General features: G+C 31.0%; 1 protein-coding gene across 1 annotated transcript; it reads right to left on the bottom strand.

Moving 5' to 3' along the window:
• Nucleotides 1-2,932: 2,932 nt before the first annotated feature.
• LOC134727070 (C3 and PZP-like alpha-2-macroglobulin domain-containing protein 8) lies at nucleotides 2,933-15,395 on the bottom strand. The gene is made up of 4 exons (XM_063591457.1): nucleotides 15,302-15,395; nucleotides 10,131-10,640; nucleotides 3,756-3,918; nucleotides 2,933-3,141 (listed from the first exon to the last, which is right to left on the bottom strand). The coding sequence occupies exons 1-4, from the start codon at nucleotides 15,348-15,350 to the stop codon at nucleotides 3,018-3,020; spliced, it is 846 nt and encodes a 281-aa protein (XP_063447527.1). The 5' UTR covers nucleotides 15,351-15,395; the 3' UTR covers nucleotides 2,933-3,017.
• Between the last annotated feature and the right edge of the window lie 3,985 nt (nucleotides 15,396-19,380).

Below are 19,380 nucleotides of genomic sequence, written 5' to 3'. Positions count from 1 at the left end.
CTTATTTAAAAAGAATGATAAATAGTTCCATTTAAACAGATAAAATGGACAGTTCAATTCAATTTGTATTCATTTTATCATAAAATTACAACAAATGCACAAATTCAAGATTTTTCTTACTAATCTCCATTCCATACTATGGTATATGCAATACTGTGGTCACAAATTTCAGAGCGTGATATAAAATCCATTATTTTGTCTTGAGATGATGAAAACAAAGATATTAGACACTTCAAACATTAAATATGTAAAATAATCAGCTGTAAAGTTGCATTTGTTGCCTGTATTAATCAATGAAAAGCTGAATTATGTCCCTTGGGAGTATTAATTTCCAACAAAAGTCATTTTAAACACTAGGAAAGAACAAATTATTTATGTCTGATATAATTAAAGAAAGAAACTACAAAATGAAATACTTTTGTATCATTTGCTGCATGAATTATCAAGAATATGAATAATTCTTTACACAGGAGAGTATGAATTCAATGTGTATACACTCAAACTTTATTTTTTGTCATTAAGATATTTAAACAACTGTTGTTTCTGATCCGAATTATATAAGAAAAAAACTTTCAAACTCGAGTTTATGAAAATACATTCATACAAAATCAATACAATTTTATTCTTTTAACATTTTTAATGTGCATTTACATTCAATATCTATTTTTCTAAATAATATATTAAATACAAATACAAAAATATTTTTTTCAATTATCGTCACTGAATTCACAAAGTCATGAATTTAAAGTTCATTATACGATCGGTTGCGGGTACGCATAGACTACTAAAGTCAATTTGACTACGCTTACCCGAATTTAGGTACGAGCAGACACTGTCTATTTTGTTTAAAAAATATCACTGAGCTACATATAAATACATTGTATTCCAGTGGTCTATCAGAGGGAAAATAATAAATTGTTTGCGGCATTAGAATACAAATTGATAATTTTTCATCAGCTTTAAAATGTTCTGTTCAAATAATAAACATTATGCAATTTGACAACAATTATATATGTGGAAAAATCAGGGCCTATGAACCATAGGCGAACAGATATCAGAACGAAGAGGTACTATGGCAAACGTAAATCAGGTCGAGCGAACCCGGATTCGCGATATCGTGGTTACGACTTGGCTCAGATGGAAAATAAATTTTGAACCAGTCCTTCGATTTTTTAAGTCTTTAAGATAAAAGAGCGCAGTATTCTCGTGTAACTAATCACCACAAAATGTAAGGAAAAAAATCAACAACCATCACATCAAATCAAATCAAAAGCTTTATTGTAAGTATACGTACAGTATGCGTACCAAAAAGTTTACATTACATTTTTCATTTAAAAGACAGACAATATTGAAAATGTTACAAGTAAAAGATTATCTTATTTTACTGAGGAATTTTTGGTCCTCAATTAATGCTCTTCAACGAGGTACTTTATTTGCCCATGAGCATTTTATTATTCGAGTCTCATTGATGAGTCTTTTGTGGTAGAAACGCGCGTCTAGCGCAATATGATATTTCAATCCTGGTATCTTTGATGAGTTTATTTACAACAGCTGGGTCGATGCCACTGCTGGTGGATTTGCTATTTACCGAGGTTATCACCAGCCCAGGAGTCAGCACCTCTATTGTGACTTCTGTTTTCTGCTCATAATCATAAATAAACTGTATACAAAACATTGAAGTTTTGAAATACTCAGAGTGTTTTACCTCAGGAACAGATTACATTAAACGAATAGATAACAACTGTTCTGTTGCTACATGACTTAGTACAGGCATTTTCCTATGTAGAAAATGGTGGATTAAACTTAGTTTTTTAACCAGCCAGAAACATCTCACTTATCGAACAATATTCAATTATATTTACAACGATGTGTTAACAAAACAGACACAATAGGTAAAAATATCAAAATATTTACAGCAGTCAATATTGTGTTATAATCTTAATGACTGTTAAAACAAAGAATAACAAAAAGGCATAGTAGACAAAGGACATTAGAATTTTTTTTTTAAAGAATTTACAATAAAACATTTATCATCATTATCATCCAATAACGATCAGTAGTCGTAGAGGACTGTAAATATTGACCAGTCGTTGGTCTGAGGGAACCACTTTTTACACAGGTTTAAAGGTTTCAATAAAAAGCTAGTATTTACAATTACCGGATGTGTAAGTGCAGAGTCAAGCCATATGTAACAAAGAAAGAAAGAAAGTCATATACACAAAGCATCGTAGCAAAATATAAAAAAAATACAAAACAAATACCATAGCACAATTACAAGTCAAATGGATATCACCAAAACAGACTTAAAAGTACTGGCAGTCATATTCTTAGAGATAATTAAAAGAATATTAACATAAGACGTTATTAGGATGATAAACAATGTCAGCACCCATAACAATGCATAATTTATACTTTAAGACCACCGTGTATTATTTGTTAAATTGTTACGGAATATCTATAAACAAGGACTTGGTACCTTCCGATGAGTTTTATTCAGAAATAGGACAAGACGGTCTCTAACATAGCCCTAACTCAACAATTTACTACCCAGACACTGGTGACGTGTATGAAAGTGTTCAGAATCATCTTGTTTTATCCATATAGTGCCATTTAAAATATGCCCACTGCCCCCTACTTTGTTTTCATAATTTTATTTCATATAGTTTAAAAGGCCATATTCGAATTTTTTATAAAATCCTTGTAGTTAGTAATAAATATAAAAAATAAGATGTTGTATGATTTCTTATTTCTTGAATGATAATTCTTATTACTTAATTCATGTTAATTACCTGGTAAGTATGTGAATAAGCAATTTACATAGAATTATTCATTCAGAACAATAAACGGTAAAAGCTAAAGAAATCATAACATGAATAAGTGATGATTAGCATCCCCTTTTTCTAAAACAATAAATATAATAAGTAGTCTTCAATGGTGAAATACATATATTTCAAAGTGTCCTATGCTTGGAAACAAAACAAAAAGTTTCTGTCTTCTAATCGAAAAACGTGGTAAAATCAGTATAAGCATCCAAAACATGCTTCATTTCCATCGTAACATTTAGCGTAGTACTGCCATCCGACTGCATTGGATTTTGGGACATCTGACAAAGGGTCCTTTCCAAAAGACAGAAGTTCACATCTGTTAATATAATAAAAAAAACACAGTTTTATTGATTTATTTATGCATAAAACATTCCCTTAAAGCTCTTTTCGTTGTTGAATTAATGTTAATATTTTTAACTTATTTATAAGCACATAGTTCAAATGTCTAAATTTATCTTTACACAATAAGACTATTATTGTTTTTGTTAAAGTGCGAATTGATACCAATTTAATTTGGTTGACACGTCAACAGAATCGAATAAACACATTAAAAGCCAAAAATAAAATCGACGTTCCATAATTCTATGTTTAAACGCATCCTAAGCGCATCCTAGGCGCATTTCTGGATTTACAGACACCACTGTCAAGGAATGCTGACAGCCGAAAACTGCAAAGCCAAAGAAATGAAACAGTTGAATGGTCAGATGAAAGCATTCTATTTGTGTATATTTTTACCAATTCTGAATGTATTTTACACACTCTGCTGATTAGAACCATATGCTATTATTGAGCCCGTGATTTCTTTCAGATTTTGATTAAGGAAACTTTATGAAAATATGAAGAGAAATCTAATGCAATAGTTTGTATAGTGTGGACATGCGAAGACAAATAATATTTCAAAAGATTATATATTAAAAGTCAATGTTATACCTTTTATATTGGTTCTGGTAATTGAAAACTGCACAACTGTTGAGTTGTGAGCACATCGTAGCACATTCCTGTACACTCGAGGAGACATCACCAAGACTAAGAAGTACAGCTCGTTTACCAGGTGCTTCACAGCTGGTATAATATCCGGTGAAGTTGACCTTGACTAAAAAAAAGTTAATCTATGAATTATAATTTAAGCTATCGTTAAAATTATGATGAAAATATTAAGTGAAAAATCAGTATTTGATATGGTTGGAGTTGAAAAGTAAAAAAAGTTAAATTTTATTGACTGTCAGAATTAAAGTTTACTGAACTCCTAGTGAGCAACTACTACTAAGACAAGTTCGCAACAAGAAAAATGCACGCGATGGTGTACTACATGTACCTACTTTCGTAATTCATAATATCGGAAAAAGTGTTTTCCCTTATGAACTAAGTCCTTAAATTTTACAGCAATACCCGTTAATGTAACAAAACAAAACAACCTAGTCTTTTGTTAGATAAATATGTAATAAAGATAGCTGAAAATTTTGATGAAAATCCAAGCGGATTTGAAAAAAGTAAAAAAAAAATTAAAATGACACCTTTGTGTTGTTAAAACAAAAATTTATTATATTCACGATAACAGAACTTTCATACCAATCCCTGATAACCTTTTAAAAAAAGAAATGTGTTACAGTTACAGTAAAAAAATATTTTAAACAAATTTAAATAGTTTTTGTCAATTAAATACATGGCATACAATAAACACTTTTATTAGTTTTGAATACATCAGTACATGTGTATTTTACAGATACAAAAAAGCCCTACTTTTCTTAAACTCGTGTATTACTTATCTAGTGAATTCAATAGGCCTTCCGATTTAAGTTTAATGGGATTTTGCATTTTGAATGAATGTTATTTAGAATTTAATACTCTTTGACTAGGTCTGATTTTTCTTATGAGTTGCCTCAAGCAGGATGCATTGCTTTATACTTTACCACGAATCTGAAGAACAATTTTAATAATTTCTTGAATGTTATATCTCGTTTTGATATATATCTAATAAACTTTATCCTAAATTATGATATAAAATATTTCTAATACAAGGTTAGTTAAACAATGTCAGTGATTATGTTTTGTGTTATTATCTCATTACAAATATTTTACAGAAAATTGTATTTGAATTCTTCTGGAATAATAATGTATGCGATTGACTATAAAAAACTAAAACTAAATAAAACATGCATAAATAATTGTGGTCCATTCATAAATAATAAGTTTGAATTAAAAATATCATAAACAAATTCCTAAAAATATTATTTTTAATTTTTGGGTTAAAAAAAACGTTGCCATGGCAACAAAAAGCCAAAAAATATCCCTTTTCCGGCTCCACCGTTTTTGTAAAAAACTGTGAACTAAAGAAATTAAATATTGCCATTACAATGAGTTAATAAAATTGGTATGTCCCCGAATTCGTTTTTACGGAAATGGCCGTTATATGTGTTTATCTGTCATTTCTGTAAATCACGAACAAAAAATTTTGTTCATCTGCAAAGAACAAAGTCATCTTTAATAGCATCTTTTGATAACCAATTATTTTGCCTGTAACACTTTGGAATTGACCATAATCAATGAGAGAAAACAGTGATTAACTTAGGAATGACATCAAAAGATCAATGTAGGATAAACAACTTAATTCATATAGTTTGTGGTGGGGGGGGATAAAAGTTGCTGCAAGTTTTGTTAAAAGAGGGACGAAAGATACCAAAGGGACAGTCAAGCTCGTAAATTCAAAACAAACTGACAACGCCATGGCAAAAAAATGAAAAAGACAAACAGAAAAACAGAAAAACAATAGTACACATGACACAACATAGAAAACTAAAGAATAAACAACACGAACCCCACCAAAAACTAGGGGTGATCTCAGGTGCTCCGGAAGGGTAAGCAGATCCTGCTCCACATGGGCACCCGTCGTGTTGCTTATGTGATTACAAATCCAGTAAATAGTCTAATTCGGTAGGTCAAATTCATGAAAGGGAAGGGGATTGTAGTTACGACGTAAGGAACATATCCGATATCATTTGTGAAACGGTTATGCCATAACGGTCAACCAACTCGTGATGGCGTCCGTAAAATTTACGAAGGGATGATTTCAACTTCACTATTTGGAACTCTTGGTTTAATAGCTTCCTTGTGAGCAGTAACCCTCTATCAAGAAAATCATGATAGGAAATGCAAGCACGGGAATATCGTATCAATTGGGAGATATATACCCCGTATGCAGGTGCTGCTGGAATGTTGCTACTTAGAAATGGAAAGTTCACAATTGGAAAGCTGAAATCATCTCTTTTGTCGTAAAGTTTTGTCTTCAACCGACCCTCATTGTCAATTTGTTAATTTGACATCGATTTTACATATAGCCATATCGGTTAATCAATATTCCCAAGTTAAGTTATGAGAGGGAGGGGGAGGGTTAGTGAACAAACTATTTGAATTAAGTTTTTTCTTTTATCCTTCTTTAAAATTTTGATGTCGTCTCTTAACTTTTATGCCCACAACTATCAGTCAGAAGGGGAGGTGTTTAACTTTGGCCATACTTGTGTATTACAACATGTACAAGACTCTGAATTTGAAGGAAACACTTATATTTTTTCAGAGCTTCAAACTGTTATATTCTAAGTCTTAGGAAAGCATTCAAATTGCCATTAAAAGTAATGAAAATTGCTTCATTGCCCCATGTTTGGTAAATTGTTTGTATGCAGCGATTGGATGAAAAAACATCAGTTTTGACTATAGTAAAGTCATTTACAGCAGCCGTATTTATTCCAATCATTTAAATCTAGACATCAACACATGTTATTCAAATATGATCAAAAATCGATGACTAAGCAGGGGAAATATAAGATTACTGGTATTATTTGTCCAATTGTTCCACATGGTGATCAGATTTGGGGTCTTTGACCAAACAAACAAACTACATGCTCCTTATATACAGGATGAAAGACGAAACGGACGATGTCCTTGGAATACAAATGACCAGCCGTAATTGTGTTGTTGATATTTAAAATAAGAAATGCAGTTATGTAGACCTGTAATATGAAAATCTTCCACATTTCAATAAATTAAAATCAGTTTAATGAAGTTCACGGGAGTAATGGCACTGTGGTTGAGGAATCCCATCGTCAATTGGCGATTTGATGTTTGCAAATTCAGTTTAACTGTCCACGCGTAGGGGAGACAGTAAAACAGAAATTTGCCACCGTCAAATCAAAATTGACTGTGGCTACTCTTCAACCACAGTTATGTTATTCCGATTATAATGCATTACACAAAGACATAGTACGTTAGAGCTTGGAATAAATGGATAATGTGTCCATGGGACACTGATGATGCCCCTTCTTACATAAACATGAAACATTATAAAGCATTACGTATAAATGTTATAGCATTTGTTAAAAGCAATCTAAAGAACAGAAACGAAAAAAATCAGAAAACGACCTCATAAAAATACCCCGAGCGTCGTCACTAATTTATTTTGATCTCTTATATAAGGAAAAAGACTAAAAAATTAACAATTTCCCGGATTTTATTGTGAGTCCGTATGTACAGACACATATTACCATCCTTGTTTTTAGATAAATTGATCCAAAGTTGACTGATATGCATAGAAGTTTGTTTGATTAGAGGTTGTAAAATGTCTAGTGGCAAATACTTCATGGATGTTCAAGACGACACAATAAAATAGTTGTGTCTTAATGCATCCATAAAAAATTACTATTAAACAGTAAGTTGTTAAAGTGATTGATAAAAATAAAATACATTTCGAATGATGTAAACGTGTGGGTTGTGTCCGTATTTGCGGAAAAGACCAAGTTCAACATTAGATAATTCGTAAAAATTATGCAATAAAAATATCTGAGAATATATATATATGAATCCTCTATAAGTAAAACACATGGTGCATTATGTAAATTTTTAAACTAAATTGACTAAAAGTGTCACAAAATGTGCCGTTTTTCATTCAATCCTGCGTGTCTATAATTTGTTATTATACTGTACAAATGCTGTATAAAAAATCGGAAACGGCGTGCATCAGACTTACAAATTCAATATAAAGACAGCTTAACAATCATAGAAAAAGTTACCGGGGGTCTTGAAGCAAAACAAACAATATTTCTATCTTGTGAAAGGACAAGACGGGGACAAGCCATAAAAACACAAGAAATTAGACCGATTTCTTTTGAAATAAGCTTCCCATACATTAGTTTTATTTAAAGGTTTTATGCGTTATGATACAGTTTATCATATGATCGTTGCCTCTTATATATTTCTTACATGAAGACGTATTTCTCATATCACACTGCTGGCATTGAGTGTTATACCAAATTGTTTTACGAAAAAAATAATTTTGTATATTAGAAAAATACCTTAATATATGATGAATGACAGAAAGTCAGAGGAAAATGGAAATAAATTCATTTTTCAGAATTTCTAAAAATTCCTTCAAGGCTTGTAATATTGCTCTCATTTAGTATGTACCAAGCTTCTAAAGTTAAGAGTTTTACCAAACAGAGATCGTTTGTTTTTACATTTCCTATAATAAATAATAATATAAACTAAATATTACATTATAAAAATAAAGGGAAATTGTTGATTAGAAAATCCTTTTTCCTTATGAAACTCGTTCTTGGAATTCATTAATGGACAAGAACGAGTTGATTTCAAACAGAATGTGCATTAGTCAGCTGCTTTATAATACTGTTTAATTCTAAAAACGAGTAAAGAATATGGAAAAAGTCTAACTTGCGAAGCTTACTTTGGTATTCGTAATAACAAAAATAGTGATTCGTTTTTGGACATTCAGAACTTTGAACACAAAAAATGTCAATAAAACTGTTAGATTGTGAAATACAAATGTAATCAGAAAGATGTAATTCCGGTGAAATTAAAGACAAGTTTCATTATGTTTTGGAATGTTTGGCGATGTATAAAAGTAGAAAAACGCTGTTTAAACAGAATTTTGATTACACAGGACGTCACAATTTGTACTGAGTACGATCTTTTTTTTAACGTTTACAATTGAATCAATTGAATCGAATATTTTCCAAATTGTGAAAATTTCCCAATTGGATTCAATTATAACAAACTTTGGTTGAAAATAAACACGAAAAGTTTATATTACATTTTTGCAAAAACAACACATTTTTGTTTTTCTCTAATTTACTTGTATGTCTTTATTATCATCATTTATCACATTAACACATCTAACTATTAAAGATCAATCGACCTTATTAACACAATAACTGGTATTCAAAATGATCATCGGTCGTGCATTAAAAATCCTAGATTGATTTAATCCTTAAATTTGACAGTAATACAGTAAACTACATAACGACCTTGGATTTAGTAAGATCAATATATAACTTATATAGCTGTAGAGTTCTGTGAAAACTGAAGTTGAATTCAAATAGTTATACATTTTTATAAAGTGTGCTATCTTAATTTAGTCCGAACTGCAAATTCTACTTTTTTACCAAGATTAATCTAATTCTTAAATTTGATTGCAATAGTTTTTTTTGTTATTTTAGTGTCTACGATAAGTATAGTAACAGTATAGTTTGATAAATCCAACTTCAATTTTACTAGCTTGCACTTACATAGTTCAGAATGGTTAATATCACATAAATGTGTAATACCACCATTATGTTACACTATTAGCTATAAATTTGCACTTTTTAAAATTGTCCAGAATTTTGTTTAAAGGAAAGAAATACTTGGCATGAGTAATGTTGTATCCTGTCCAGTACTAAAAGACATAACATTTCATTGTATGTATATGTTTTATCCTGCTCATAAATATAATTAATCAATGATATGTTCTTAATACTAGTATTCAAGGATGTTACTTTGAAATGAGTACAAAGGGTGATACAATTTAATATATTCATCCTCCTTCATATAAACAGCCACTTCTTTCGAAACTTAAATGAATGAAAAAAACAAATGTTTATGTTTTAACGCAAGGGTTTGCGTGATTATGCAAAGGTTTGCGTTATTTCACAAAGGTTAACGTTTTAACACACACATACATGTAGAAAGAAATTTGAAAAAAATACGCTTCAACTGTTCAAATATAATTTTAAAAACAAACGTTTGTAGATGACGGTGTAACAGTTTTCAAACTTTCTTTAGTTTTTTAGTTATCTCTTTTGAATACGTTTAACTACTAGTGCATGTTTATACATCTAGATATGTCTTTTTATCCCCGATTTTTCACAAAAATATTAAGGCTTTTGACTTAGAAACCTTCGCATGTATCTGATGAAGGTTTATTTAGAAAAACAAATTGCTCCGATGAAAAAATAATCTTGTCTTATATAGCTTTCCTACCTGGGATATCAACCTTCCACTCTCCAACTACTTTTGTCACTGTCATGATTCCGAAACTTTGAACAGTTAAAGGATCTGGATCAATCAAGCTTACTATGACATTTTCACCTACTCTATTTCCAGACCCGACCTTTACACTTCCTGCCTCCCAACTAATCCAGAATAGTCTATATTCTGCACAGTTTAGAATGTTATCAGTTTTGCTCTCTTCAGTAATTCGTGAGCTCGTCTGCAATGATGCATCGTTCCTGCGTCTTACATATGTTTTTGTATTCTGATGTGAACCTATAGCTATTTCATAAAGAGGTTTTGATGAATCATTGGTGTCAGAACTCGATGCGTACAATGCCACGTGCTTACATGCTTTAACCGCAAAGGTTAAAAATCTTGCTGGTAAGACGTCCATTCTATAGAATGAAAGGTCAACCATGTAATCTAGTATGTTTGGTTCATAGGATGAGCTAATGATATCTATTTTATCTGTCATGATGTCAAACTTAACAGATAATGCTGAAAAAAAGTAACTGAAATGCATTTAGGATAATAAAAAATTCATGTACGGCTATTTGGTACTCACATATATTATAACATATACTTATTTAAAAGTCTCCTTTCATATATTAATAAATTGTCAAGAACACTGAGTTCAAACTAAGACTAAATTAATAGTTGACTTATTTGGCTATTTGCTTATGTCATTCTGTTTATATCAGTAGGTCATGATTCTGCAGCGAATATAATTAAGGCAGCTTACTTATATTTAAGATATTTAAGATATTTAAAATATTCAGGATATGAAATGATAATGATCGATGCCACTGCTGGTGGCGTTTTTCCTCCTCGATTTTTTCAACATCAAAGTAGTCAGTACTTCTAGGTTGACATGGATTATCATCATGGTCATAATTATAAATTAACTGTTTAAAAACTTTGAATTATCGAAATACTAAGGCTCATTTTACTTCGATCAAGAATAAATACCCTTAGATGTATTTAGCTAAACCAATTAAACTTTTGGGTCTTCATTGATATTCAACTTCGTACACTATATGTTTTCTGTAACTTTCTTTTCTTGGTATCTACGATAAGCTTTAAGTTTAGTTACAATACAGTTTGAAAAATCCAACTGCAATTTCAATAGCTTGTATTTGCATACTAGTTCATAATTGTTATTTCTTATACTTAGACTAAATAACATATGGTTTTTATCGTATGATAATAGCATAGCATAAACATAGATGTCATATTTTTCGAATTGGTGCTTAGTAGGCTGACATAAAATGTATCAAATGATTCAAATATTATCACTTGCCTTTACATAACGTTATCGCATGGCACTGCGGTAATACTCGGGAAAATCCGGAAAATACACATCAAAGGTACATGTGGTACTTTTCAGTGAAAAAACATTACAAAGTAAGGTACAAACCAATTATTTGGACACATTAAGATATGTTGTGTAAAATGAAATAAAAAAAACTAACAAGCACACAAACAAACAAACGAACTTACAAAGACACAAACAAATGATAAAGCAAATGATAAAAATAAACGCATTTTAAAAAAATCTAACATATTTTAGAAAGCAAGTCACTTTTAATCATGACTTTTCCAAGCAGTATTCATTATGTATATTGTTCGTAATTTTGTAATCGTTCTTATAAGAATATATCAAACTGTTATTTTCCCTCCCTGTTGAGGCATTTGATAAAAAGATTTCATTTTTGGTGTGCTTCCTTTGGGGTCGGACGTATGTAAAGTTTTTAATCTTTGAACTTCTTTATTTCTTTTTCTATTTCTATATTTATCTGTTAATTTTCTCCTTTGTTGAAGCATATGATTAATAGATCATAGCATGTCATTTTTCATATCGCATGTATTATTGGTCAATATCAGACTTCTTTCCATGTGGTTCTTGGGCTGATATTGAATCTAGGGCTTATAATAAATGCGATATGGAAAATGACATGCAATTATCGGCTAATAACAAATAAATGTGTAATATAGGGAAACCTGACTAAACCGAATCCTGAATAAACTGAACACCTGTCCAAACCAAACATGCTTGTTAGCACCGTCAAATCAAATTATGTGCGTTGTGAACCTGATAAAACCAAACATCGACAAAAACCGAAAAAAGTATTAAGTCCCAAAGAGGTTCGGTTTAAACATGTGCCACTGTACCACCATAATGTTTTCTCTATTAGACTGATAAATTTGCCTTTTTTCAAAAAAAGGTGCAGATTTTTTTTGTTTAAAAGTATGAAATAGTTGGTATGAGTAATGTTGTATCCTAGCCAGTACTTATAGACAAAATTTAACTTCACATTTAATTGCATATAAATTAAATAACCATCGCTGGAAATTAACCAATAAAATGTTCACCTCTTATTTTTTCATCTGTGTTATAGCTTAAGAAACATGACGTTTCCAAAATATTCTATGGAAACATCAAATAAAACTTTTAATGTTGCTTTGAACCCAAAATGTATTTTTATGCCCTAGACATTTTTTACTGCAATGAAATATTTTATTAATTTTCTATAACTGTCAAATTCACGGGTAGATTTATTTACTACACTTTTTCGTATGCAACCTGATGTGACGTACTATGATTTTATGGTATTACACATAGATAGAGCTTAAGGGAGTGACACCTTAGTTTCTAAATAATGTATTATAAATAAAATGTATGCTATGAATCATTTCAGTACTGAATCACTGACTACTAATTTTCCGATACCCCGTGGGACACCAGCAGCGGAATCAACCAACCAATATACACAAAAACTATAACGTTATGTATTCAATGCGTTCGAAGTTCTATTTGCCTTCATCAGTTATGTACATTTCCCAGATAGCACAACGAGAATAACTATTGTTTAAATATTATTTTGCAAAATTCATCATCTGCATCTGTCAGAACCCAAACACAAATTGTTAAAATAATTATTATATCTAATACAACAATCCTTGCTTCTAGTAGGTTCAATGCTTTCACGTTGGTTTTACGTACGAATCAGTAATTTGTTGTTCAATATTTTTGTTACTATATTTATATACAAAGAGCTTAATATTTTTAGTGTACTTTAATTTCAAGGGAAAACAGTATCTTTTTACCAATATGGCACTTTCTTAAACTATAGGATAGACATATAAAAAACGTATGTTTCTGTCTTGTTTCATCTAATCTCAATTCAAAAAAAGTTATTCAGAAACGGAATATTTCTCTAGTTTCAATGTTTTATCTAGGAGATACCGAAAAAAGACCAGGTAAACAAGATATGTATTTTGTTATCAATCAAATTTAGGAAAGGGGCATACACCGTCTATGCCCCCTCTTTGATCTGCCACTGGGTACAAAGAATAGCAGCAATTTGATTAATAATTTGCCACTAAATGATGAGACTAAAACACAAAAAAAGTTGTTTTTTACCAAATGAGTAAAGTTTCAAGATATACATATATGTTAAACGAGATATAGAGAATGGAGCAGCAGGTTTTTATGTCTTCATCAATAAAAAATAAAGATATGAAAGTGAGAATAGAAATGAGGAATATTTCAAAGGGAAAACAACCCGACTAAAGACATGAAACGGCAGACAACAGGCCGAAGGAAACTAACGGGTCTTCAACGCTTACAAAAAATTCTGCCCCCGGAGGTGATCCTCATGTGACCCTAAATAAAACTTTGAACCAGTTCAGAGAAAATGGATATCACCCTAAACTCCAACATATATAAATGAACTAAACTAAAAAATAGCATAGACTAACAAAGGTCAGCCTGACTTGGAACAGTCGCAAAATGCAGCTTGGTGTATATGTACTGAAATGTTAGTACGATGCAAATTAAAAGATTTCGTCACCAACTTAATTAAACTTGTATTTCCTCACGAAGCCTGTGCTATATATAATACACATTTATCTTCATTTATCTTCATTTATCTTCATTTGGTATTAATGTCCAACGGAATCGGCGTACACAAATATGATAAAAATCTGTTCTCCCTACATTTTTACATTACATTTCAATAAAAGGATCGGCAAGACAGTGGTTCACATGAACAAAATGGTCCAAACAGATGAGGTTCCTATATTTAATATTATACATTGACCGTTAAAATACAAGAGTAACACCTCAAGTATAAAATGTATTAAAGGAGTAGTCCAAAGCACTAGAGACAAAATATGTAACTGCCATTGATACTGCCTATATGAATAAAAGAATATAGGTGTACAAGAAGTAAATCATAAAATAAATGTGATAACGATCAGTTTCAATGTTTCAATGCCGGTTAAGGCCATTTTCCGTTTTCTCCTTTCATGTTATATAGTGCGAAAACGCAAAAACGCGAAATCGCGAGGTCGAAAACGCGAAAACTATTTCCCTGTTTTGACTGCACGTTAAACGCGATTTACGAGCCTTTTCGCCTTTTCGCCTTTCCTCCTTTTCGACCTTTATAATATGAAAGGCGAAAGACGCGAAAACGCGAAATGGCCTCACCCGGCCACCATACAAACTGCTGATGATATGAATGAAGTTCACTTGCAAGGAAGAAGTTGAAATAATACAGAACAAATATGTGATTTTTATTGTTTTACACGTTAAGAAAAGTATATAGTTTACTGCATGTTGAAGAAGTTGGATAGTCAACATATACACACACACATACATATATATATATATATATATATATAAAGTATAGGTTTATAATAAGCATATTAATTGCATTGATCACACCATAATACTGGCTGCTAAAAACATTATATATGAAACACAACAAAAATTTCACGAGACTCTGTAACAAAGAGTTACAACATGACATATTACATGAAATTTCGGAAGGGTCCATAAAGGGCCTATATAACCCATTGTTTTTTTATGGTTTTTACTTCATATATTTTTAGTATGGGTTCATCATAGTTAAAAGACAGAAAAATGAAAACCACAAGTCGCAAAAAAATGAAAAAAAATAAGCAAACATATGATGCACTTCATCGTGATTTCTTTTGTGATATTTTGTGATCTAAAAACATCAAGATTTCTTGATATAAACCGAATTATACTGTTGGAAGGAAATACGTCCTATTCTTTATTTAATGCAGAGAAACGATACATGTAAGTAATCATATTACTAAAATCATGTTCTATCTTTTATATTTGTTCTTACCTGTTGTAATGCTGAACATAATATGTAAAACAAAAAATAATAAATACATTATGATCACAAATAAGATGAAACACCTTCAATGATCTTATCAAGAGTTATGAAGTTTTAAACCAATGTACGTATAATCAATACCTTACAATTAATCATGCGCGTTACTGGTATTTTCGGCATGGTCTATCAATATTGTTTATAAATTTTTAAGTTTATCAATAAGAATTAATTGATGAGTAGAATGTGTGATTCTTCAGCTTTTGTGTGTTGTTTTCCGTAGATAATTTTGTATTTAATAATTAACGCGACAATAGTTTGCTAATGTTCATATATCGTATTTCTGCTATGCATGTATTCAAGAACGGACACGGGTTATGTTCTTCTCAAATGATAGTATGATACTAAACCCATAACATGAGGGACTGTGCATGCATGTCATATGATGAAGACATAATCTTTCAATCAGTTTAATTGAGGTCTGGAGCTGACATATCTCAGTGCATAACCAAACTCAATAAAGACCCATCATTGTTAAATTTGGTTGAATCATTCATAAATACCTACCGTTATCTTGAAGATAAATTTTCGTGGAATAATCAAGAGTTCTCTAAATATACTTCCGAAATTTTTCCCAAAAAATTAACTAAATCTAACATAAACAGCAGCAGTTGTCCTTTTCTAGATTTAGACATTTCGATTTCAAACTGGAAACTTCATACTACAATTTACGACAAAAGAGACGAGTTTTCATTTCCTATTGTTAATTTTACTTTTTTAGACGGCGATGTGCCTTTGGCTCCATCATACGGTGTTTATATATCCCAACTCGTTCGGTTTGCACGTTTGTGTTCTGATGTCATAGATTTTAACTAACGTAATCAATGCATCACTGGAAAATTGTTGTGTCAGGGATTTCGATACCAGAAATTACTTAAAACTTTTACTAAATTCTTTCATAGATACAAATATTTGATTAGCTGTACCTCTAGAAAACTTATTAAAAATGGTATTTCAAATCCTAAATTTTATGGTTATATTGTACTTAAAGCAAGTAAATCACTATGTGATCCGTGTAAACTCATCGAACCTTTAAACAAAGTTACAAGTAAGGGTTATCGTACCAATATTGTAATTAGATCTCTGAATAAAGTTTACATTGACACTAATATCGATGTTGTCATTAGCAAATTAAAACATAACTAATGTGTATCTTCTTTTCAGGCGGGATGAATAGAGACACAGACACATAAATTTTTATCTCTATAGAAGTCGCTCCTCACTTTCCTTCTACCTCCATCTATTTTTGGCATTGCACAAGTCATGTCTTCTCTGACTGTTCATGACGTTAAAATACTAAATAACTGGGATGTGTGTTAGTTGATTTTTGTCTCTGATGTATGATTTTTTATTATTAATTGTTTTTGGCTTTTAACTAAATGTCATTAACTGCGAGTACTCTCAAATCATGTTTTCTTGTTGATTCGACCTGTTGCTACTGTTTATAATGCATTTTTGCTATTTTATAATAATATGGATCTTGTCTATATACCAGCTTTGATTATTTGGAATATCTTCTAATTTTCACTTCTTACTACATTTGTATAAACTTCAAGATTTATAACCTGTATTCATAAAACCGTTTTTTTCGAAGGGTTAAATATTTCGCACTGGTGTGATGCCATGGCTTTGCTTTTTGGCCTAGAATGTTTGTCCCTAATATTTTATTAACTGTGCATTTGCATTCAGATATCGCAGATCAAATTTATTCGTTCATAGTGTATTATTTAACGTTTTTTGATTGAGTTAAGCCTGCCAATTGATATTTTATCTTGGGTTTCTCTATGTTGTGATGTTATGCTATTGTTTCAGAAAAAGGGAGAAGGTTTTGGACCATTAAAACGTTTAATCCCGCTGCAAATGTTTGCACCTGTCCTTATAGTCAGGAATCTGGTGTACATATGATGTCGTTTGTTTATGTTATATATACGTTTTTCTTTTTTTTCGGTTTTTATATAGATTCGACCGTCGGTTTTCCCGTTTGAATGGTTTAACACTATTAATTTTGGGGCCCTTTATAGCTTGTTGTTCGGTGTGAGCCAAGGATCCGTATTAAAGGCCGTACATTGACCTATAATGGTTTACTTTTTTAAATTGTTATTTGGATGGAGAGTTGTCTCATTGGCACTAACCTCACATCTTCCTATATCTATGTTATATAAAGGTGCTTTTCAACATGTGATTCACAGAATAACAACGAACACCCGAATATTATTGCTAATTTTTATGATTTTTCCAAAACATATGGTCCAAGGGGGAAAAGATGTAAATTTATGCTTTTTAAAGATGAATCTATTATCTTTCTGTGGATTTGTTTTCTGTGGAATGTATGCTTATACACAACGGCCGTATTAAAGGCCGTACTTTAACTTATAATGGTTTACTTTTTAAATTGTTATTTGGATGGAGAGTTGTCTCATTGGCACTCACACCAAATCGTCCTATATCTATTATACACAAAAACAAAAATATATATTCATTACCACATTTTAGAAATGTTATCCATGATCTAAAGTTTACAAATATATCAAAGCTCCATACTATAGTTTTAGTAAATAATCTGATATAAAATCCTAAACTGTGCACTTTAATCAAATTTTTAAACCCCTTAGACACAGATGTCAAAAATTTAATTATTCAAATTTCGTTTTTTATAACTTCTGTAATAAAATGTTCCAATTTTTTGGTTTTATTTCAACTAGGCATGTGCCTAGTATTAAGCGTGACGATATTTTTTTCACTTCTGTACTCGTTCTCTGAACAATAGATTATCAATTGTGTTAAAAAAAATTCTTCCGCACTCTTGAAAAGGAAATTGTTATTTTTGATTAATACTGAACCAAGGACCCGGTTGTCGTCCTTTGGTATTCGTTTAATATGAACAAAGTCCAGAGTGATTTACTTTTTTTCATACACTTTCGCTATATATTTCTTGATATTTTATGCATGTAACATTTAGTTAGGGTATGAAGTGACAAGACAAAAGCCGAAATTCAGAAAGCTATTATTAAAGCTAGAATAGTTTCAGGAACTTTTATACTGAATTCTGATCGAGCGAAATTTAATCAAGCACCTTCTTCAGTCTGCCAATTATGTAATCTTTCTGAGGAAAATATCTCTCATGTTCTCCTGAAATGTCCATTTTGATCAAATACTAGAATTACATACTTTGAACCAATCAAGGCCCATGTTACTCGACATTCAACAGCTGAAGTCTAGCACAGTGTCTTTCAATCCAAATCAAGTATTATCAGGCTAATTATAGACTGCAGGCATTTCTCACAAACACTAAGAGACAACAAGATAATGAATACGATAGAAACCAAAACTAGGGAGATGTGTTATAAACTGTATATTAAACGCTAAAAGTTGCTTGAGGCAATGGATGGTTGACGGCTGAAACAAACAGTTTTTATTCCGTATAAGTTGTGTTTTAACGTTTATAGTTGACACTCGGATTTTATGTGTAAAATGAAGAGTTTAACTGTGTATTTTAACCGTTGGATATTAACTTTTAAAATATATACATCATATATTTTAATATGTAGGGGAAGACTGGGTATATTCGGACACTTGGGTATATTCGGACATTTTGTTTACTAAAGAAATAAAAAAATCTATATTTGTACAATCAAATGAAGTTTAATCTTTTGTAACAGCTAATCATACGTCTTTTCCTTTCTACTAGCTGTCACCCAAATTACATGTAACAGTACAGAACAAATTATTGGTCAAAATAGCTGTAATGCAAAATCATGTGACTAGGCGCCATTTTTCAAAAACTTAAAACACAGAAACTTCAAAATATCATTGCTGCTTTTTCATTATTTCTGAAGAACATCTGAGAAGTATTAACCTGAAATGTATCCTTTCGCATTGGAAATTATTACTGTTCTCAATAACATATCTGTTTAAAACAATTCTTATCATTATCAACGGAATTAAATACCTTTCACCCTGTCCGAATGTACCCTTTCTATAAAATAAAATTTACTGGGTACATTCGGTCACTTTGGTTTTATAATTTTCCA

The sequence above is a fragment of the Mytilus trossulus genome, chromosome 7, assembly GCF_036588685.1.
Source record: "Mytilus trossulus isolate FHL-02 chromosome 7, PNRI_Mtr1.1.1.hap1, whole genome shotgun sequence".
In the NCBI taxonomy this organism is placed as follows: domain Eukaryota; kingdom Metazoa; phylum Mollusca; class Bivalvia; order Mytilida; family Mytilidae; genus Mytilus; species Mytilus trossulus.
Note: the sequence above shows the minus strand (reverse complement) of the source record. Positions and strands in the feature narration are given on the sequence as shown.